We start from the raw sequence: 25,033 nt of genomic DNA on the forward strand, positions 1-25,033 counted from the left end.
CCACAGTTTAAAGTCAGCGCCACCTCTGGATGACCTTTGACCCTGCGGGTTGGAGCGACAGTCATAGCGCTTCGGCCAATAGCTGCCCTTTCTGGATTCGCTGAGCTGGCCAGAAGGGCAGTGAAAGTTAACCACCTGGTTAACATTTTGAACCTGCACAGGAAATAAGAGTCAGGTGTGTTTTTATGGCTCACGTGCAGTAAAACACTCTGTGTGCTGCAGCCAGTTGCAAGTACATTTTCTCAAGAACCGTACTTCAGTTCAAATTTGAAGTACTTTTCTTGAGTAGTTCTATTTTATACTACTTTATACTTCTTATCCATCTCATCTCAGATGCAAATATTTGTTCTTTTGACTCCACTACATTGCTGACAGCTTTACTTACTTTACAGATTCAGATAATTAAAACAAAATATAAATAAACTAATATATAATGATATCTTACTACAGGTAAAGCTACCCAGCAGTATATAGAGTAGTTAAAATAACCTCCAACTTTACCAGTTGCAACATTGAAAAACACATGAATGAATCAGGAATTATATTTCTATAATATATATAATTTTGAAATGGACCATTCTGCAAGTTGCATAAATAGTACTAAAGGCAGAAAGAGTGGGATTTGTCCTTGTCAAACTTAACATTCAAAGCTGCAGGGGGCCCTAAAACAGAGTTTCTGCGTGAAGTCGCTCTTATTAACTTTGCATTTCCTGTCAATAGTCAAAGGGCTTAGTCATTTCTGTGGATAAGAGAGCCCTAAAAGTCCTACTAAAAAACATTCACAGTGAAGATGAAAGAAACAACCATGATACATTTTAAGTGAGTGTTTATCCCTTCAGTTTATCTGTCGGACTACAAGAGCAATGAGGTAAAGACAAAGATAGCTAACCTTTATACTACAGGCGACGCCACGTTTGTAGCAGTGTTAATATCACAGACTCTCGGTTTTCTTTCCCTGCTTTTAGTTAGGAGTTTTATTTTGTATTTCTATATAACTGATGACTGTAAATTTAGCTAGTGTGGACGTAGTAGTAGAGGGGAAATGCTGCCCTCTATCTGTTTGGAGCAGGCGGCTGGATATTACACGTTGCAGCTTTAAGTGTAATAGTGGACTAGTTGACAATAATATGCTGTAACTGTTGGAGGGGATTGAATCATTTCAAGAAAAAAGTTAAATTCAGATATCAAACAAAAAAATTATAAAAAATCACCTTGATCCGGTAACTGTGAATATGAATCAGAGCAAACAAGTCAAGGGGAGTAGAGTCCATTATGTTCTGACCTTTCATAGGATGTTATTTTAGTATCCAACCACGTAAACTCAACAGTAAGACTTAACAGTTTAATTAAAGCTCCGAGAGGTAATAGACAAAGTATGAGTGATGATCCACATATAAAGAGTGAGTGATATTTACCTGTGACAGCTTGTGTTATTTCCTCTAAATGTCTTTCTTTTGTGTGTGATCACACATCATCTGATGGACGTCTCGGTGTTCCAGTCTCCTTTGGCAAAGTGTAAAGTGCAGTTCCTCACATGACACTGTGGAAGTCGTCTCCTCTGATGACGTTAAAGATTAATAGCATCCCAGAGGCAGAGGCACTGTTTTATAAAGCCACCAGATTTCTGCAGGAGTTCTCAACTTAAAGTTAAACTCTGTGATCAGAAAAGCACATTTTATTTTTAGTTTGCTTTTGTCATTTTATACTCACACATTCCAAATACAAATGATAAAAACAATAATAAGTCTGTATACTTTTGAAATGGTGACAAATCAAAGCAAGTTCATACCGACTAAAAAGGTGTTGGCTGAAATCTTATCAATTACTCCTTCCCTTTTTTAATTCATTATTTTGTACAATTACCATTAAATGCATTCACTGAAAATGAAAAAAGGAAACAAAATAAAATAAATGCATATTATATATATCAAGAAAGTCCCCATAAAAATTCATACATAGTGTTAACTTAGCTTTATAGTTGTTGATCATATTCTTTTTGATTTATATTTTTTTAATTTAATAAGTATATTAGATATATTAATTTCCTTTTTAAAACTATTCCACAAATTAATCTGTTGACTAATAATGTTGTTTTGTAAACATGCAAATTTGCATATATATATATTTTCCTAACTTTAAACCTTTATTTTGCAGTTTTAAAGTCCATTAAATCTCTAAATTTGAAAGCATGTGAGTTGATAAATAATATTTTGGAATAAAAATGATGCTGATATAGGAGATATGGGCACTGTATGCAGCGTTCGGTCTAGAGGACCGTCATCAAAGCATCCCGAATTCAACTGGAAAGGCAGGTAAAGAAAAAAAACTAACACATTCCAGTCATTGTACTCAACACACCTGTGCACGCCCTGGTAGAGGCTCCACTTCCTGGGAACTGAAGCCTTTAAGTGCTCAATGGAGTACACACTTTGAGGTGTAGAAATGAGGGTGGGGCACAGTGAATGTAGAAAAAACATACACAACCAGGAAGCGCACCATGGTAGTATCAGACAATTTCATCACATAGTAAATGAGGCTTGCAGGTCAGATTTAGCCAGGGGAGCAAAACATTTTGAACAAAATTTGCAATGGATTTCAACATTTTCTTTGTTGTTGCATGATGCACAAGTGATTTCCAGCATATTTTGTTGTCCGCAACATCTCACCAAAATTTATTTTCATGATCTCTTTCAATTTCAACATTATCTATCATGATTTTTACTGGATTGTTTATTCTTTGACATCCACCAGCGAAAATCTATTATTAATATATTAATATGCTGCTGTACTCCTCTGTTTTAAGCACCATTAAGCAATCTAGAGTGCCTTGTGCCTTACTGGCTACCAGTATGAACTTCAAAAAAACATCAGCCTCATTTCCTTCCAAGTGAGCACATCCTGAAGAAAGTGCTCCCGCTCTGCTAATGTGCTGATGGCGCAATAGATGATTAGTCAGCAGGTACATAAAGAAGTCATAATCCACTGGAACACATAAATGTCTTAACCAAATGTCATAGCAATCCATAAATCCAATGGTTGAAACATTTCACCGAAAACCCACAAAAGTTACCAAACATCTAGAGAGACAGATCTAGTAGTCCTCGTACATTGTGTTTTCTGTCTGTCAGTTATTTTATAATTATATCAATAAGGGACAGTCCACTAAAATTCAATAATACATATTTAACTTAGTTTTGGCGATATTGGCCTTTGACATGGCCATAAACCTTTGTTGTCACACTTTCCTGATCATTTATGAGTTGGCACAATAAAAATTAAATGAAGGAATCTGATCGCTGTCTGGATGTTTTTACATTTTTAAATAAACTAAAATGTATTTAGGAATAAGCAAGCACCAAAATAGTAAAGGTATTAAAACTTGGTTATTATGCATATCATGTAATGTTATACAGTCATGCTGCTGGTTTGCAGGGGGGTGAGATATGAATATTTGTATGTAGTAGTATCATCTGTATGATATATGTTGTACTGGTTTTGGTATCAGAACAGTTCTTCCTGTTATTACTACAACAACCAGCAGAGGTCTGTGGTGTATTATAAAAGCTTGGAAAGGGAACTTTCTAACTTTACTTGATAAAGTAATATCCTTCCGACTGTCATAAAATGTTAAAGGTGCTTTTATATTTCTGGGTTTATGTATAAAAACATAAACTTGTGCTGTATTTCCTTATTTTGTTTCTTTCTCTAGAGTGTAGGCTTCTTTCGAACAGACACTATCCAGTCTGTGGTATGCTTTATTAAATGCTTTGCAGATGTTGTTTATAACGACTCAAACTGAACAGTTAAACTACCATTCTAAGGAACTGAGTGACTCAGGGCACTGTTTAATGAACACTATACAACTTTGCAATATTTGCAAAATGTTGAATCTGCAACAAAAAAAGTAATCTTAATAATCTTAGTAAACTTTAAACTCTAAATCAAGTATGTTGAAACGTACAATGAATTTAACTCACAATTTACCAACATATTCCTTTCCGTGCTTTTTTTCTTCTACTCCACTACATTTTGGAGGCAAATATTGTATGTTTTTTCATATTTGTTTGACAGCTTTAGTTACTTTGCAGATTTATATGATTAAAACAAAATATAAGCTAACGAAAAAGTTATAATACGCCTTTATTAATACAGGTTAAGCCACCCAGCAGTATTTAAGGTAGTTGAAAGTAATTCCACCTTTACCAACTGCAACATTAAATTAATGAAAATAATTCATTTAAGTACAATAATAACATATATATGATTCTCAACTGCTTACTTTTGGTACTTTTTGATGATGTACTTTTACTGAAGTATAAGTTTGAATGCAGGACTGTTTACTTGTAGCTGAGTGTTTCTACACAGTGTTTCAAAAGATGGGAATCCTTCTCCTATCACTAATAACGTTGGCAAACACAGTATCGAGTCGGTCCGGTTTGTCCTTGCCGCACCTGAAGGCATCACAGAGTCTGACTCCAGCCTTCAGATGACTGAAGGCGGGTCGGAGCTCCTCCCGTGTGAGAGGTTTTACTTTGACGGTTGTAAAGCAACTTCACTGCGTCTGCAAAGCTCCGCACATCACCGACTTGACGACAGAGAGAGGGAATAAAAAAAGAAAACACCGGATCCTCCCGGGACAAGTGGAGGAGAGAATTGCAGCGTGGGCCACCCGGGGAGCTGACATTTAACCAAACATTTCCCAGGTAAAGTGTGATTAGTTGAAGCTGACTTAGCTGGAATAGCTTTGGTTCATCTGACTTCTGCTAGCCAGACCTCACTCCAGACCGTCATTGAATGGTCTGTTTTCTGCCTCTGAAAAGTTGAAGTTAGTTTAATTTAACCTCCGTCGTTCAGTTGAATTTTACTCACACTGACTTTGACAAATTGCAGGTAGAAAAGATGTGTTAAACGTGTGTTGGTAGCGTTAGATAGGAACACTTAACAGAAGAAAAGGACTACAGCAAAACAGGACATCAGTTGTTCATGGTTTCGATTTCCGCCTTCTTCACAGAAGATGAACAATCTATGAAAAAGAAGGAGAAAAAACTGATAATTGTTAAGCTAACTTGCGTGAACACAATCATTTCCGGCTGCACCCGTCAAAATAAAATGTCTATGTCGCTTGGAGGGGTTTGTGAATTATCCACAATCCTAGAAGAAGTACTCCCAAATATGTTTACCTAAGTAAAAGTAACAATACTAAAGTGCTGAAGTACTCTGTTACAAGTAAAAGTCCTGCACTGGCATCAACATATTCTAAAAGAACCAAAAGTAAAGTATGTGTTATTCAGAATGGAAAGTTCAGGTTAATATTCTATTAATACATTCAAATAATTATTGCATTAATGGGTTCATCACTTCTTGGTGAAGATAGTGAAGGTGGGGCTAATTCTGATAACATAATATTCTGCTGGGTAGTTTTGTGAATTAGGATCAATAATGTAATCTGTAAAATAAATTATAATTATATGATTACTATATTCTGTATTGATAATCTGAATCTGCAAAGTTACTTACATTATATGATAAATGAAGTGGAGTAAAAGTTGCAAAAAATAATGTGTTCTCTTGTCTGTGACAGACTTTTACTTTGACGGATGTTTCCCCCTTATTTCCGGTGTCATTTTCTTTACTTACTCTGAGTGGCTTCACACAGCTGAAAAACCACATGAAGCTCCTCTACAGAATGTTTCTAAAAGTGAATTCTAGCGAAGATACAATTAGACTGATCTACAGAACCTCATTGGTCTACGTCAAACATGTTCATGTTGTTCATGTCACACATCATAAAATGTGATGTTTTGACATCTGTGTTGTTGTTCCGCTGTGGTACATATCTATGGTGGCATGCCTATTGGTGCCCACATGAAACCACACCCATGTTGTTTGTCCTTCTGTACTTTCTTGCTCAATAATCAGACATCTGTGTCTGTGGATAACACTGGGGATCCTTAAAGGTCCAGTGTATTCACTATTTACACATAGAATGAATCAAAAGTGAGCTGTGTGGGGCATTTAAGGTCTGAGCATAATGAAGCTGTCTTACAATCAGGTTAGGAAGTAAACCTGGTAATGCTGCAGGCAGTTTGAGAGAGGAGTAAACTGTGTTGTTGACAGTAGTAGTTCAACTGGTCAGAACCGGAGTTGATGGTTTTCAGTAGTAGTGACAGTTCTATATTTAGGGGCTGCAACTAGTGATTATCTTCAGTATTTATCAATGAAGCCCAAGGTTCCCTCCTCTAATTAGAGTCTAATAAACATATATGTCCTAATAAGAGACAAACAAAAACTGCAGTACAGAAATGCCAAAGATAAGTTTGAGGTTATTTATAAAACGGTGTCATATAGTTTGTTGACGCAAAGATCCCTTTTTATAATGTAGAATGTAGGCAACTCCTGCGTTCTGTATTATTGAGAGATATATATACACACGTGGACAAAATTGTTGGTACCCTTCCGTTAAAGAAAGAAAAACCCACAATGGTCACTGAAATAACTTGAAACTGACTAAAGTAATAATAAATAAAAAAAGATTGAAAATTAACTAATAAAAATCAGACATTGCTTTTGAATTGTGGTTCAACAGAATCATTTTAAAAAACAAACTAATGAAAATGGCCTGGACAAAAATGATGGTACCCCTAGAAAAGATTGAAAATAATTAGACCATAGGGACATGTTAAACCAAGGTGTGTCCTCTAATTAGCATCACAGGTGTCTTCAAACTTGTAATCAGTCAGTCTGCCTGTTTAAAGGGTGAAAAGTAGTCACTGTGCTGTTTGGTATCATGGTTTGTACCACACAGAACATGGACCACAGAAAGCTAAGGAGAGAGTTGTCTCAGGAGATTAGAAAGAAAATTATAGACAAGCATGTTAAAGGTAAAGGCTATAAGACCATCTCCAAGCAGCTTGATGTTCCTGTGACTACAGTTTCACATATTATTCAGAAGTTTAAGGTCCATGGGACTGTAGCCAACCTCCCTGGACGTGGCCGCAAGAGGAAAATTGATGACAAAATGAAGAGACGGATAATACGAATGGTAACCAAAGAGCCCAGAACAACTTCCAAAGAGATTAGAGGTGAACTCCAAGGTCAAGGTCCATCAGTGTCAGATCGCACCATCCGTCGCTGTTTGAGCCAAAGTGGACTTCATGGAAGACGACCGAGGAGGACACCACTGTTGAAAGCAAATCATAAAAAAGCGAGACTGGAATTTGACAAAATGCATATTGACAAGCCACAAAGCTTCTGGGAGAATGTCCTTTGGACAGATGAGACAAAACTGGAGCTTTTTGGCAAGTCACATCAGCTCTATGTTCACAGATGCAAAAATGAAGCATACAAAGAAAAGAACACTGTACCTACTGTGAAACATGGAGGAGGCTCGGTTATGTTCTGGGGCTGCTTTGCTACATCTGGCACAGGGTGTCTTGAATCTGTGCAGGGTACAATGAAATCTCAAGACTATCAAGGCATTCTGGAGCGAAATGTGCTGCCCAGTGTCAGAAAGCTTGGTCTCAGTCGCAGGTCATGGGTCCTCCAACAGGATAATGACCCAAAACACACAGCTAAAAACACCCAAGAATGGCTAAGAGCAAAACATTGGACTATTCTGAAGTGGCCTTCTATGAGCCCTGATCTAAATCCTATTGAACATCTGTGGAAGGAGCTGAAACATGCATTCTGGAGAAGGCACCCTTCAAACCTGTGACAGCTGGAGCAGTTTGCTCACGAGGAGTGGGCCAAAATACCTGTTGGCAGGTGCAGAAGTCTCATTGAGAGTTACAGAAATCGCTTGATTGCAGTGATTGCCTCAAAAGCTTGTGCAACAAAATATTAAGTTAAGGGTACCATCATTTTTGTCCAGGCCATTTTCATTAGTTTGTTTTTTAAAATGATTCTGTTGAACCACAATTCAAAAGCAATGTCTGATTTTCATTAGTTAATTTTCAGTAAATTTTTATTTATTATTACTTTTGTCAGTTTCAAGTTATTTCAGTGACCATTGTGGGTTTTTCTTTCTTTAACGGAAGGGTTCCAACAATTTTGTCCACGTGTGTATATATTGTAGCATACATTTCAACTGATGTTTTTTTTTTTGCTGGACCTTTCTTTTAGGCCGAGTTCACACTATGTGACTTCCAAAGTGATCAGATCACTGCACTGTTCACACTACACAACTTGCTGTCTTGTGTAATCGGGAGTCCTGCAGTCGTTGTGGTTTCACAGTACACGGCTTCATAGATTTCCGTTCTGATTTTTTTTTTTATCATGATTAAATGCACTTACACGCAGATAAACACATTGTCCCCTTCCCCCATCTGATGATGAGTCGTGTCTCAGTCATGCTGGTTGTCTGCAAAAGAAGAAGTTCAGCTCAGTTTCTTCTAACCGGGTCCAACCTCTGAGGGTCGCCGTGTTGTTTCTGATTAAAAGTGTTTATAATCATGCAGATTAATTCTGGCGGCAGGTAAGGTTCATTGCAAATGCTTCCTCTTTCTTTCTGTCAACCTTCAAATACATCTCTGTGGATGTTTCACAACCCACAAATTAAATTCTCATCTCTAGGATCCTGTTCAGTAGATGCCCTTCTCTTTGAATCCTTAAACTCACAGGACTATCCCAAGGTTAAAGGGAAATTACCCCCTTATTATTTAAATATATATTTTTACTTTTACAAACAGATAGTGTACTTTATGAGTTTGGTTTATGAGATAATTGTATGATGATTATTTTATTTATTTCTAATTGTTTTCTGACTTTGTTTTTTGAAAGGAATATATATTTTTGTTCAAATTTTCCGGCATCACAGAGGACAAACCAGTATTGGAACTGCCCAGCGATCAGATGGTATATTGTGTTGTTACGTTAGCTCTGTTCAGTATCCTCTCTGTGCTTAGTGCCTTTAATTGACACTGATATAATTACTGACTGGCCTGATGCGTCCCATGAACGGTCTCCATGGTAACCTACATCCTGGCAGTCAGTGGTGGAAGAAGTATCCAGATCCTGTCATTAAGTAAAAGTCGCAATGCAAGTAAAAGTTCTGCATTCCACACCTTACTAAAGTAAAAGTGTGCAAGTATTATGAGCAAAATGTACCTAAAGTATGAAAAGTAAAAGTATTGATATTGAAGTAAAGTTACTATTATATATTTTGTTTCAGGATTGATATCACTGCTGCATTAATGTGTATGTTCCCTTTTTTTATTCCTTTATATACTATTTGCTAGTTTAATCTTAAACAATGCATCCTATTCTATAAGATCATCTTATGTTTGTAGTGTCGCTGTCCTGTGAGAACCACGTATCTCTAAAAAAGAACAACAGCCTGTTTTTCAGCTTTGTGTCGATGCATTTTCCAGCTGATACAAGAGGCTTTTTAAAGAGTTTATTTAGCTTAAGAAGTAGGAGGATTTTATCAACCCATAAAGGAACACTTCATCCTTCAGTTTAGCACAAACAATCAACACCAACACATCAGGAGATACATGGTTTTCACTGGACAGGAAGGGGATGTACCAGGGGGAGTAGAAGTTTATAGCTGCATTAAATAGAAAGGAAAATATCTAAGACTAAATTATGTGTGTAGGGGTAGTTTCAGGGTAGTTTAGTCTGTTTTCACGCATCATCTTTTGTTGGTTAGTTGTTGGTGTGTTTAGTTTCCCGGTAATGTTTCTTACGACTTTATTCAGACATGACACAACAGTAGCGGACAGAGCCAATTGCTCTCTCAATACCTGCCCAGGGAGAAAACGAGGTACCACTGTTAAAAAGTTGAATGATGTGAAGGAAGGTTGCATTACAGAGAGATTTTTGAAACTTTTGTTGCAATTGAAGCAAAAATTTATGAGCGCCGTGAGCGTGAGGGATGCTCACTCCAGCTGACAAAAACCTGTCTAAAAAGGTAAAGGTCCCTTGGTTTCATAGTTGAACTGGTTACTTTTCCTTTGAGCATCATCAGTGATCTAAATCCAGAGAAGGGGACTTGAATTCCTTCATGTTCACGTTGTGTTGCAACATTAATGTAACGGTATCAAAGTCAGACTTGTGAGCTGCGTAAAAAGGATTACAGAAATGTTACCAGGGTAAAATTTCTGTTAAAATGAACGTACTACATCAAACCCAGGACGGTTTGTTGGTGTGACTTTTTTGAGACACCAGGTCGACGCCTTCGACTGTGATAATGTTTGAGTAAAGGGGTGCGTGTCTGGCTTTTATTGTGTTGTACGGTGAAATATAGAGTTTGACTAAAACACTAGTGAAGGGATTTGGCGATTGCTCGATGTTCAAATTTGTAAAATGCCCCAAAACTTGCAAGCATAATTAATAAAAAAATTTATTAATATAACATGCTCTACTTCTACTCACTGTATGTGTTGCTGAGCAGTGAATTTTTTTTTTTTATCTGCTGCTCAAGATCTGCAATATATTTGTAGCCAAAAAAGGCAGCTTTTTAATGTACGCTGAATATTTAATGAAAATTGCATTAAGTAGTAAACTGAACAATAATAAAACCAGCATGTTTTGGAGTAAACAGCCCCCTTCATCATTATAAATCAAATCCACACACACCACATCCTGGTTCTTTCATTGTCCCACGTTATTCGGGCAGACAGGAAGTTGCTGTTGGGACTTCACTCACCAGATAAGGCCCTTAATGCTTGTTTGCTCGGCTGGTGATACGTAGTCAAACATGACTGTCTGACTTTCTGTTTGACATCCTGTCACATGACTGGGGTGGCCGTTTATGTAATGTGTGTTAGACTCATATCTCTTTTGTGTTTGTGTTTTCCAAAATAACTAACACTGTTTTAGTCTCAGCGCTGCCTTTCAATTACAGTTTGGCTGTATTGTATTATACTATATTTGAACATAAAGTAAGAGCCTTTTAATGTTTTTTATCATAAAACATATTGTCATTATCAGGATTTGGGGGTAAATAGCCCTGATAAATCTGTGGGTTTGTGTCTTTGCAGGGTGATGGTGTCTCCGTACGAGGGCCAGTCTTTCTCTGCACTGAGGAGGCAGTGTCGGCAGAATGGACGTCTGTTTGAAGACCCTCTGTTCCCCACATCTGACCAGTCTCTGTTCTACCAGAGCAACCGCATCGGCAGCGTCACATGGAAAAGGCCCAAGGTGAGAACAAAAGGAATAGATTTGTTAAACAGTCAAACTTCCACATATTTTCTACGGAGAGGCGGCAAGGCTATCGCATGTATAAAATAAAAATATTTTGGAGCCGGGGGAAATATTCAGAGTAAAAAAACTCAGAATTAACAGTTTAAAGTTGTAATTTTGGAAGAAAAATACATGAGTGCTCTCTGAGCTTAAAGCGATCAAATTATGAGACAAATGTCACAAATTTCTGGGAAAAAATGTTCTTTGAGATTTTAACAATGGAAACATTTAGTTTTCTTTTTTTTGGTCAGTGAAACACATCTCTTCACTTTGTAAGGTCGGATCAACCTCATCACAACACAGATCCCGTCGCTTGCACATAGCTGGTGGTTTCAATCAAAATCGAGTGCCACCTCACTGTTTAACCTATTGGAAAAACAACACTGACATGCTGCAAAGTAAAAGAAGAGTCTACAGCAGTGGTTCTTAACCTGGGTTCGATCGAACCCCAGGGGTTCGGCAGACACACACTGCGGTCAAGTGAGCAGCCGCTTTAAAAATGAATGACCGTCTATTCCTTAAGGTGCGTTCACACCGAGCGCCCCGTTCGGTGTGAACGCAGCATAACGGTACGGTGGCTTGGGTAGCCCAAAAAGCACGGAGAAAGCTAAAACTTATGCTGCGTTCAGCAGATGACAGCAGATGTAAACGATGAATGCCTCGACGAAATCATTGAACTTCAGCAGAGCAGCTTCAACACCAACTCTTCGGAACAACAACGCTCTCAACGTTTTGGTGTCACTAAATCGTACCATACTCTCGTATTGCCAAGAAAGCCCTTGAGATACTCACACCGTTTGTTACAACGTATCTTTGTGAGCAATCCTTTTCGAGGATGGTGGACATGAAAACTAAGAAAAGGAACAGACTTTGCTGCGAAAATGATATGAGAGTGGCACTTGCCAAGGTGAAGCCGCGCATTTCTGAACTTGTATCTGAAAGGCAACAGCAAAAGTCACATTGATTTGCAGTAAATATTCACTGAGTTATGTTTTTGTGTGAAATTCATGTTTTGTTTGTCGACAAACCGATCCTCACAGCATTGTACGAAGTTGCGTACCTGATCGCAAATCATTCATTGAGTTATGTTTTTGTGTGAAATTCATGTTTTGTTGGTTTTGTTCTTTGCACACAGTGATTTTGTGTGCAACTGATGCATGGTTCATTTTGTGCACTAATAAAATATATACCTATGTTTTGAAGAAATCATATTTTATTTTTCCAATTACGAAGGGTTCGGTGAATGCACTGATGAAGCTCGCAGGGTTCAGTACCTCCAATAAGGTTAAGAACCACTGGTCTACAGCCAATGTAGTGAGGAATAGGCACAGTGAGCTGATCAGCTGAGACGAGAAACAGAGAGGAGAGGGGCAGTAGGTTGGTAAGGGGGGACGTCGTCATGAGACGAGTACAATGGAGAGCATGCATACAGAGAGAGCAAAGAGGTTACTGAATAAGGAGAGGAATTCATGGAATTTACTTTACCCACTGAAATCCCACTCCAGCACCCGGGAATGGTTTGGTGTGTGTGTTTACCTGGGGTGTTTAATCTTTGATCCAATATTTCAGCAAATATTTGTTCGGCAGAATAACATGTTGAGATGTCTCTCAGTAGTGACTTACTTTCCGACTATTCTCATATGTGTGGTTGAATCGGGACTGCAGGGATTGTGATGAAAAAAATCATAGTTGTGGAAGAAAAAAGCAAAGAATATTAAGGGAGTGAACAGCCCAAAATACACCACCTTCTAACAGAATTAACTGCAAACATGTTTTTTGCAAGGTCAGAAGAGCAAGACATGTTTCTGATGTTGGTGTACATGAATTTGATTTATAACACAGGCTCTCTGTTAGAGACAATGACCTTAAGTAACCTCTGCATCCAAAACTGGTTTTTTTATTTCCTTAAGTACTTCCTCAAACCCTCCACAAAGAGACTCTGAGTCCTCACAGGCTGTCCTGCCCTGTTTAAAGACTTCAGTCAAAAAAATCTTGGTTGAAAACAAACCAAAAAATGAAAGAACTCCAGGAAGGAACTTCTTCCCTTCATGGCAAAGCAACTTCTTAAAAATAAAAAAAATTCACAAGATATTCAATGCTTCATTTTCTTTTGTATTTTATTCCCAGCAACATGTAGTAATTTGAAATATAAAAAAAAAAAAAATCAAAAACATTTTCTCCAAAGTTGATGCATCAGATGTGCCTACATTTCCCACAGTGCAGCTGACTGCCAACAGTTTGTTTGTAGATTTGTGTGTGTTATGCTACTAGCAGCTATTGTAGCCTGGAGCCTCTGGCCACAATTATAGATGACAAACCTGCCACATAACTCTGATTAGCTCACGTCTTTAGGCCTTCAGCCCTCCAGGTTCTTTTTTTCAGTTTCAATTTTGTAGTCCTCAGCTTCAACTGACATTTACAGACTTCACACAGATCTCGCTTGTGACACCAAAAGACATAAGTCAGGGATGCATGATGTGAGGAAAATATGTGATGTGCAATAATGTTGCTGAATGTCCTAAGGACAATATCGCCTTTAAATAAACAGATATTGAAGTGTAATCCCTTGTTGAACACAAAAGGCAGCAGTAACAAAAGAATGATAGTTACATTTTAAAGTGCCGTTTTCTACAGATACTATTTCAACTAAGTTGACAATCCTGATGACGATAAAAAAGATAATTTATTACTCTACTTTATACCACTTTTTTTCATATACAGTGATAAAATAAGTATTGAACACGTCACCATTTTTCTCAGTAAATATATTTCTATAGGTGCTATTGACATGAAATTTTCACCAGATGTCGGTAACAACCCAAGTAATCCATACATGAGGGAAGGACAGAGGATGTCGCATGTGTACAGATTGTAAAGCCCTCTGAGGCTAATTTGTGATTCTGGGCTATACAAAATAAACTGAATTGAATTGAATTGAACATACAAAGAAAACAAAACAAATAAGTTCAGAAATGAAGTTATGTGTAATAGAATGGAATCACACATGGAAAACGTATTGAACACGCTTACTGAAATTTATTTAATACTTCGTAAAAAAAGCTTTGTTGGTAATGACCGCTTCAAGACGCCTCCTGTATGGAGAAACTAGTCGCATGCATTGCTCAGGTGTGATTTTGGCCCATTCTTCCACATAAACAGTCTTCAAATCTTGAAGGTTCCGTGGGCCTCTTCTATGAACTCTGATCTTTAGTTCTTTCCATAGATTTTCTATTGGATTCAAGTCAGGTGATTGGCTGACCATTCTAGCAGCTTTATTTTCTTTCTCTGAAACCAATTGAGAGTTTCCTTGGCTGTGTGTTTGGGATCATTGTCTTGCTGAAATGTCCACCCTCGTTTCATCTTCATCATCCTGGTAGATGGCAGCAGATTTTTAAGAATGTCTCTGTAAATTTTTCCATTCATCCTTCCTTCAATTATATGAAGTTTGCCAGTGCCGTATGCTGAAAAACAGCCCCACACCATGATGTTCCCACCTCCAAACTTCACTGTTGGTATGGTGTTTTTGGGGTGATGTGCAGTGCCATTTGACCTCCAAACATGGTGTGTATTATGGCATCCAAAGAGTTCAATTTTGGTCTCATCTGACCAGACTATATTCTCCCAGTATTTCACAGGCTTGTCTAAATGTTGTGCAGCAAACTTTAAACAAGCTTCAACATGCTTTTTCTTCAGCAATGGAGTCTTGCGTGGTGAGCGTGCATACAGGCCACGGCGGTTGAGTGCATTACTTATTGTTTTCTTTGAAACAATTGTACCTGCTAATTCCAGGTCTTTCTGAAGCTCTCCACAAGTGGTCCTTGGCTCTTGGACAACTCTTCTGATAATTATTTTCACTCCTCTGTCAGAAATCTTGCGAGGAGCACCTGGTCGTGGCTGGTGTATGGTGAAATTATGTTCTTTCCACTTCTGGATTATGGCCCCAACAGTGCTCACTGGAACATTCAGAAGTTTAGAAATCCTTCTGTAACCAATGCCATCAGTATGCTTTGCAACAATAAGGTTGCAAAGGTCTTGAGAGAGCTCTTTGCTTTTACCCATCATGAGATGTTTCTTGTGTGACACCTTGGTAATGAGACACCTTTTTAAAGGCCATCAGTTGGGACTGAACCAGCTGATATTAATTTGCACTGACAAGGGGCAGGATTGCTTTCTAATTACTGATAGATTTCAGCTGGTGTCTTGGCTTTCCATGCCTTTTTGCACCTCCCTTTCTTCATGTGTTCAATACTTTTTCCCTGTGTCATTCCATTTTATTACACATAACTTAATTTCTGAACTTATTTGTTTGGTTCTTTGTATGTATGGATTACTTGGGTTGTTACCGACATCTGGTGAAAATTTCATGTCAATAGCACCTTTAGAAATATATTTACTGAGAAAAATGGTGACGCGTTCAATACTTATTTTACCCGCTGTATGCAGTAGACCCCAACTGTAGCAGACTTTAATGTGTAAAAGAGTTCCCCTGTAAACAGATTTTAAACACAAGATGCTTATCCTCTTTTATCTTCAATGTTCTTCTGTAGCAGAAATATTGATATCTTTGAAATATATATAATATATTTTTTCAGGCGGTTAGAGTGAGCAATGAACAGAACAGTGCTGAGCTCTCAAAAGCAAAGACGCTCGTGAAAACAAGACAAGGGTTCTTAGATTTGCTGCTTGAAGTTTTAAAATGACTGGAACGATCTGAATTTTGTACATTGTTACAATGGGCGTTGAGTTTCTCAACAGATGGCCTCAGTCCAGAATAAACATTAATCTTGTTTGATATCACAGAGTTGTTTGCGCCGGAGACTCTTGAGTCACCCGCTGCATTTCCTTGTCTGGAATGTTTTTTATGCAGTGCATCAGTAACCACTGCAGCGGATTTAGTTGGTCGGTTAGATGATGGGGAAATGTGATGCTCATAATGGAGATGTTGCTTAATGGCTTTCAAGCTTCTATCTTCTGCTATTTAAACTGTACACTGTCTTTGTATTACACACACGCACGCACGCACACACACAAACACAGTATTAGTACGAATTTGTTGTGTTTGTTGAAGAAAAGGGAAATATAGCATGTTAAAACTGGCTTTCTATAGCAGCTCTTCTGCTTAAGATGACTTCTCAATTCTCTTTAAAATGAACTTTAGTCCAGTTTAGTCATGCACCGATCTGACTTTTTCAGTCCAGTAACCTGGCTTTTGTGTGACAGTCAATGCGGAGTTCTGATCCGAAACCAGTTTTATATGAACAAGCTGTAGGCCTCGCTGTTTGGAAGTGACTGGGATCATTCTTTTATGTGCAAAGCAACATCAGGCTTAAAGAAAAGCATTGCTTTGCTAACTTTATAATTCAAAATGTAACAAATAAATCCAATTTTAGCATCAGTGATTCGGTGCATCCCTATTTGATTCCAAAATAAACAGTTAGCTCGAAAAGATGATTTGAATAAAACTTATGTTAATCATGTTTGCCGTTTATTTTTCGAATTGAATTAGAACAATTTCCCAATCGTCTTCCAGTATATACTGTAGAACAGAGACCGAGCTGAAGCCTGAACTGAACCTTTTATAATGTGTTTTTACTGTCAAGCTAGTTAATAATTAAACAGAAAACTTAAAGCACTCCAGCTAATCAATATTATTTGTCCTGGGAGTGGAGAGAGAGGAAACATTTGTGTTGTTTCACCCTAAAGTTGAACTGTGTAACCAGTCAAACCACTAACAGTTAAATGTAACTTGAACTGGTATTTTTCAACCTGGACCCTATTGTCTAATGTTTTTTTGTCCAAGTGACTAATGGGGACAATATCTTTTTAAAATTGGTCCAGTATTGGAGGAAAGTGCCTCAGCAGACGGCAGCAGCTAAACAGGCTTTTAAATAATCTCTATGGCTAACTACTCACTGTGGAGTACGTCCACTTCAACTGCTTGTTTTTAACCAACCACACAATCAGATTGTTATTAGAATAGTCTGACAAGATTATGGAATTTGGGAGGAGTTGAGATCACGTACAGGTCTCTGAGCGCTGGATGCATTTACACCTTTTTAACTTCTGGTTTGAGTTCCTATCATCAGATTTCTTTTTTTTGCATTTATATTATTTGCCTTTTTTGACTTCGATAGCCAACTGATATGCATGAGGTTGTCTGGGATAAAAAAATAAATAAAAAGCCTGCTTCTCTGACCTTCATGCCGTCAATATATCTGTGGCTAAAAATTGCAGATAATATCGGCCATGCGGGTTTGGTCAAACACCGACATACTGAACGTGTTGCAGAAGTGATTTACAAAAAGAATGACGATGTTCACTTGAGTGGGAGAATGCAAAGTGAAAGTGACAAAATGCCTGTGATTCGTAAACTCCTGTGAGTTTTTGGTAAAGTCCTCAAAGATCACTGACTCGAGCGCAACGCAAATCCGAGAGATGCTTTGCATGTCACATGACACTGAGTTGTTGTAGACAGGGTTGTAGATCTCTACAGAGTTGTGGGTGTAATGACTAGAAGAAAGAACAGAGGAAGACGTTTAAAGTGAAAAGACGTCAGACATGCACGAGAAAAAAAAAACAATAGTTCCTCCTGTATATATTCTGGCTGAGAAGTGATTTCTTTCTAAAGCAAATTGAATAATGAAAATCCACAGACCTTGTGTACAGAAACATATCCTAAGGTTCAGCTGAAGCTAAGATGAGACTTCAGTTAAAACAATCATGTGAGTAACTTTAAAAGTCTTTGTAGTGCAAAATGTGTTCTTTATATTTCCACTGTGTTTTCTGGCCTCTGTGAATGTGGTCGGATATAAACACAAAGAGGAGGCTTTGTACTAATAAGACTGTAACTTGGGAAATGCCCTTTTGATTTGTGGAACTCACACAGAGGAGCCTTATAGTAGCTTCTGCTCAAATTCACAATACATCTACCCAGAATGAAGAATGCAGATTTTGTAAATCACTTTTTCACTGTACGTATTCAGGGTTTTATTTTTTATTTTCAGATTCTTTCCGATTAATACAATTACCACAATTCATGAGGAAATATTCAAAAGTATTTTTTAAATGAGATCCAACAAGTCAAATTTAGCATGTTTTGTGTATGTTCAAGGAACAAAAAAGGAGGATAAAGAGAGTGTGGAGAGGAGACCCACCCAGGGTGTGTGTGTGTGTGTGTGTGTGTGTGTGTGTGTGTGTGTGTGTGTGTGTGTGTGTGTGTGTGTGTGTGTGTGTGTGTGTGTGTGTGTGTGTGTGTGTGTGTGTGTGTGTGTGTGTGTGTGTGTGTGTGTGTGTGTGTGTGTGTGTGTGTGTGTGTGTGTGTGTGTGTGTGTGAACTTCAGTTGGCGACCTCTAATTTGAGAACACAGCGCACACAGCGAGGGGCGTTTCAGTTTCCTTTTACATGAAAGATGCTCAATTTCTCAGAGCGATTACAATGTATAAGATGCATAAACATGTCCATCTGTGGATGGAGAAATGGATTTAGAAGAAATTTAAAATGTGTAGTGTTGTGTATAGTCACACGCAAATGTACTTGTAGAGAAAAAGTTAATTATAAACATAATGATATATATACGTATATATAATTATAACCTATTACTTATAAACCTAGGGCACTTGGAATTCTTAACATAACATAACGGTCAGTGGGTCATGTGACTTCATAAAAGGAAATACAATACATACAAGATGATACTTCAAAATGAAATAAAAAAACAACAACCTTATACAGTATCTCTACAGCAACAACCTAAGAGAAAATGTGTCTTTTTTCTTTTTCTGTCAGAATGTGTGATGAGTAGACCGATACCACTGACACCTGCATGTTAAATATGAAGCTTATAGTAGCACCCTGTTAGCTTCCAAACACTGGAAACGGGGGAAACAGCTAGCCTGGCTCTGTCCACAGTTAAACTAAATCTTCACTTCTTAAGCTAACACGTTTTTATCTTGTATGTTAACATATAACATGTAAAGAGCTTTATGTATAGGTCTGTCTCCACATGGTTAGTGGTCTCTTTGGTTTATCCCAGCTCCTTCATCTGGCTGCTGTCCTGATAGTCTGCCTCCCATACACTTTGTGGTTTGTTTGAGTTTGGGTTTTTTTTACCCTGTATTTACATATACCTTTATGGTTGGCTGTGTGTTCAGGCCTGCATTAAGTTGATCCATAACTGGCAGCTGCCCAGTAGATGACCACATCTTTAAAGTGTTGGTTGTTCCGGTGCAGCAGCTGTAGGTTGAGCAGTAGTCTGACTCAGCAGATGTACACTGTGGGTATGAGTCTGTTTTAGGCGGCGGCATCCCCCCCCCTTCTGATTGGTGCGCTTTCTATTTTGCAAGGGAAGCGGCGCTGCATCCTGGGCTTAGCCTCAAGACGATTGCGTTTAAAAAAAAAAATATATGATGTATTTAGAATCTCAAGGAGGGAAATTAATTTCTAAAACTCAATTTAGCAAGTGAACTTTGACATTATGTCACATTCAATAACAGTTCATCGTTCAGTCATTCTTCTGGTTATTACTTTGATCTGTTTTAGCCGATATTTCAAAATGCACCTGACGTGTTGAGCGTGTATGAGTCTTTGTAACATGGAAATATTATTATGATCTACAGTGGCAAAACCAATGGACACTCCGAATCTCAGTACATTTAAAGGATTTTCACTCTCCTCCTTTTGAGTTGACAAGTCAGTCGATAAGTCAGGGGGAAGAAAGGAAGATAATTTATTTGAAAGAAAAAGAAAGGGCTAACACTGATTGCAACCATCTGTATCTTTCTAGGAGTTATGCAGCAACCCCCATCTGTTTGTGGACGGCATCAGTGCCCATGACCTGCACCAGGGCCAGCTGGGAAACTGCTGGTTTGTGGCCGCCTGCTCCAGTCTGGCCTCCAGAGAGGCACTATGGCAGAAGGTGAGACAAAGACACAGAGAAAGTATAAGTTTTGTTTTTATTTTTTTTGTTGATGTTCCATTTTGTTATAATTTTCTGTAAAATATTGAAGTCCATAGATAAGTGTTACGGCATGCTTGGCCGAATTGTGCTATCCATAGTACTGAAAGGGGTCCGAAACAATACACAATATATATATACATAAGAATATAAAACAACAAAAAAGCTCAATAAAACAACTAGCTCCAAAAATACAGCATCCTAATGGATCTGTTTGTGTATTTATATAAGTGTGTGTGTGTGTGTGTGTGTGTGTGTGTGTGTGTGTGTGTGTGTGTGTGTGTGTGTGTGTGTGTGTGTGTGTGTGTGTGTGTGTGTGTGTGTGTGTGTGTGTGTGTGTGTGTGTGTGTGGGTGTGGGCATGTGTACGTGGGGGTCAGATTTGTGTGACTGGGTGTATGTTCACTTAAGACTGTGTGTAATCCAGGGGATTTTAGTTTACCGCCCTTTTTACACACACACACACACACACACACACACACACACACACACACACACACACACACACACACACACTGCTGCTAGTGCATATGTAGTAGCAGTATGTGGTTAAGTCTATGTAGGCCCACTTTACTTTTTGATTTATTTTCATGAATTATGTTTTAGAAAATTGTTTGAAATAAATAAAAATAAAACAGTTTTTTTGTGTTAAAATTCAGTTATGCAAATGACAAACACATCCTCATCATTTATTCAAATTGTGCTTTACTTTGCTATTATTGACGTATGAGAGATACTTTCTTTTTATTGAAACAAACCGCTACAAATGTGCAATAATCACATTAAATAAATTACATTGATAGCTCATAAAAATGAATTAGCTCATATTTAGGCCTTTTAAGGAAGGACTAGATAAATAGACTGTAGGCTATGGCAACATATAAAATAGTCTGTCTTTCCATCTCCTCTGCTGCGTTTCAGTAACCTGGACAGTGCTGGTTGACACATACCCTCTTCACACAACAAACAGCAATCTGCCTGACAATATGCTGGAACAGTGCTGTCAGATGGGTTGTAGCAAATAGTTTGAGGCTCATTATTTGACTCTAAATTGACCATAATTTACTAAATGAACGTCATGCTGTATTGAAGAAGACTTGAAACTAGAGATTGGGACCATAAACTCATGTTTAAAATGTGTACTGAGGGAATAAATCAAGAGAGAAGTAGAATCATTTTCTCATAGACTTCTAAACTATCCAACTTCTTTTTTCTACCAGAGCGTCGCCCCCTGCTGGTCAGTAGAGAGAATACAATCAGAATCATTGATTAATTGGTGGGTACAGTAAATAAGATAACACAGTGCAATAATAAAGACATAATAAAAAAAATTGAAATATGAAAATATACAATAAAATATGGTAAACAAGTTAACAAATAAGAGTGTTAAAACAGGTATATTATATTTTTAAAGTGTCAAGATGTGCATGGGTGTAAACTTTAAGAGATTGAAGTTGATGGCACTTCAGCATTGATCTCACTTTTCTGAACCGCAGGTTGTCGCTTACTCTCAGCACACAGCAGAGAGACGGGTTGTAAGAACCGGTAACAAACAGACTCGGTAGTGAATAGTATCATACTCTTTGTAGAAATACAAGTGTGGCCCAACAGCAATGATTTGGGTCATACAAACACGTCTCCGTCATGATTTTCATTTTTGGGGGGTAAAATAGTCAGTAGCAAATATAACAAAATTACGCTGTTTATTCTACATGAACAATCAAAGCTATACATTATATATATATATAAATGAATATTTATATCCTTTGCCATCATTTTCATATACAGATCTGCATTGATGTTTGCTGGGTTTCATGTATGTTGACGTTTTCCAATGTCAAGTCTCTATTTTGACATAGTACGATATACGATGGCTAGTTCAGGCATAAAAAACATACGTTGAACGGGATCTATAGTGGGTTCAGTGCCTTGCTCAAAAGCACACGAGCAGAAAGGCCTTTCAACCAATTAGATTACAAACAGTCAGTCTGTATTATTGGAGTCATGGTCATGTGTGTGTGTGTGTATTGTGTGTTTTTTCCACCGTCGGTTCCCTCACTCCTCCTGTCTGGTCTCGGAGGGTTCTCTGCAGCTCTGAGTTTTCCATCAGCTGAAGGAAACTGAAGCCCGTTTTAGGTGTCTCTGCCTCGGCGGAGCAGCCAGTTGTCTTGACTCCCGCTTCCAAACACTCACTAAGCTTCTAGTGTGATTAAGGACAACCACACAGGGAGTTTGATGACAGTTGTGATGACATTTCCACCGCAAAGAGACCCGGAAGTCACTGTCCTGTAGGACAAAACAAGTTAAATGGTTAAAGGCAGGGTTGGTAACTGTCTTCTAGCTTTAAAAGACATGTTAAGTCACATACAGAACGTTCTGTATTTATTTATTTATTTAAGATATAAATAACTTTTGTTTGTCATTAATGAGTAATACTTATTTTAATCACTTATTTAGCAATGTTAGTTAAGAGGAGATGTACTCCTGATGCATTAAATCATGCATCTTATCCTTTGTTTTGCTGAAAATAAGAAGTGTTCTAACCTGCTCTTTTTTATGACGTGCTAAATATGTGGGTTTTAACAATCTGCAAAGATTATAATTCAGTTTTAAATATATAGTCTCTCACTTTTATTTTATCTCCTGCTGTTCCTGCACCCTAAAAGGAAAAAAAATCTTAAATCAATGCGCACAGCAAATCTTAAATGTATTTTTGGGTTTATATTTTAAATAACCTGTAATGACGTTTTCCCTACTTCTGTTGCGTTTCTGTCCGTGCTGAAATAGTTCTGTCTCTCTTACTCAGTGAAAATGCAGTGTAAAAACATGTTACTGGCAGCATCTTGCTCCAGGAAAGTTTGACTGTAATCAAAGTGAGAGTTATTGTAACTTATGACCAGATGCTGTAGCTGTAAACACAACGTCCTGGAATGTTCCCTGCTGTTTCCCTTCAGTCCTGTCCAACAGAAACACAGGGAGACAGACACTCTTTAGTGGTTCCTCTAGCTGTTTGCTCATGATGAGCCTGTTGTTACTCAGGAATGTTCTTGTCAACCATTGGCAGCATGTTTTGGGGTGAAGCATATTGATATTTGGGGGGTTTTCATGTCCTGTCTCTTCTTCGGAGACGTCTGTTTTCATCCTCCCTGTGCCGCTTACCGTCCCTGCTGCTTTTAAAGGCAGCGAGAGGTACCCACGTCATCGTAGCTGAAGCTAGTCCTGACATCGCACTGCAAATCAATGCAGTGAAACTTGATGTGATTGATGCGTCAGACGGTTGATTTAAATACTGTAATATTTTCATCTCTCTCTCTTCTGGTACATCTAGCCACTCTAGCCATCTGTTTTCACCGATGTTACTGTGAATCACAAATAGAAGAAGAGGAATACAAAATGTGAACAACAACCTCAACACGACAGCACAAACTCTATGTGTTCCAGTTTCTCATCTTTCCTTATTTTCACTCTTCCCTTTTTCTTTTTTTTTTTTTCTTCTCATGCTCGTGATAACTGCCCCGAGTTACTGTGTTTACTAAAAAGCAAGAGATGAGAGGATGGTGATCCAAATTCGTACATTTATCCCAAAACTGACTGCGTGACAATATAGGTCAATATAGGTCTTTATTTATAAACCACTCCTCCGTGTTTCCTCCCTTCCTAGTCTCCTCTCATCTTGTCCAGTACAACCCTCCCTCCCTCCCTTCTTTCTCTCTGTCCAGCAACACAGTTGACAACCAACACCAATGAGAGCACACAGACAGCTTTCACTCGATCTTTAATAGATGTCACTCCATTGATCTGTGTTTTATGTCAGGCTGACAGTCATGCCATGTGAATATTTGATATTCCATCTGCTGCTACTTTGTTCTGCTGCTGCTCCTGTGAGACATTGAAGGACTTCAGAAAACAAAATACAACAACAAAGACGGTTAACAACTCAAACACACATATCATCACAATATTCAGCTGAATTAGCAAAGGCGTGTTTTATTTACAAGAGGAAGTTTACTTTGTAGCCTAATGATGCCCGATCCCGTTACATCCCTTTGGGTGAAGTGGTAGGTCCACATGGTCCTCTAAACTGAGTTGGATGAGGGCACACTCTAAAGACAGTTTTTGTTTTCTTCTTTGTAAATAAAGTTTTAAAAATGATGATAACATTCTATTATCTTAGTCTTATGTCGTTCCAGGGTATTATAGATAGTTTCTCCATAACAAACTAAATCGCAAAAAGTATGCCAACGACTCTAGCTTGCTAACGTTAATGTAACAACATTGTTTTAAGGCTAGTTTGCACATTCAAAATATTTCCATAATGCATCCCCCCTCCCCCCTTAATGGCATGTGACACCATAAATTTAGCTTAAGTCCAGCAACTAAGTTGCTCAACCTGTTACTGCGTCGAGTCTGTTTACTTAAACGCCATCAATGACTACTGACGGCCTATTGGAGTCTCGAATGGTTGTTCCATTTCATGGGGGAAGGTTTCAACCACTACCCTTTGTAATGAGTTGTAGGGGTCAAAATACGAAATGGGATCAGCCCTTACTTTTGTATTTAAAGGTTTGGAGCTATAAACATTCCAAAAAAAATATTTTTGAATATGAAGTTTTAGCATCATGAGATATTTCTTTTACATTTTCTCAATCGATGCTCACATTTTTGTATGAATTATAGTCTGTATTAAATACAAAATATATATTTTTTTCTTTGTTAATTGTTTAATGATTTTGATACATTGATCTTTTAAGTAGCACCAGGAAGCATTAAGGATTAGTTCCGTGTAAATAAAAGTAGGAGATAAATATCTTTTGTTTAAATTTTTTTTTTACTAAATGTGTGGGGTTTTTTTTTTTTTTTTTGGGGGGGGGGAATACTTTCTTTAAGGCTTGCTAA

The 25,033-nt window shown here is 37.9% G+C and overlaps 1 protein-coding gene across 1 annotated transcript in view; it reads left to right on the forward strand.

The window, feature by feature from the left end:
* The first annotated feature begins 4,421 nt into the window (after positions 1 to 4,421).
* Positions 4,422 to 25,033, forward strand: part of capn5a (calpain 5a) — a 33,745-nt gene continuing 13,133 nt past the window's right edge. The window contains 3 exon segments of the mRNA XM_054598138.1: positions 4,422 to 4,703; positions 10,983 to 11,142; positions 19,968 to 20,099. Of these exon segments, the coding sequence (XP_054454113.1) occupies positions 10,987 to 11,142; positions 19,968 to 20,099 (288 nt within the window). The 5' untranslated portion in view covers positions 4,422 to 4,703; positions 10,983 to 10,986.

Source organism: Anoplopoma fimbria, chromosome 1 (genome assembly GCF_027596085.1).
Source record: "Anoplopoma fimbria isolate UVic2021 breed Golden Eagle Sablefish chromosome 1, Afim_UVic_2022, whole genome shotgun sequence".
NCBI classification, from domain to species: Eukaryota; Metazoa; Chordata; class Actinopteri; order Perciformes; family Anoplopomatidae; genus Anoplopoma; species Anoplopoma fimbria.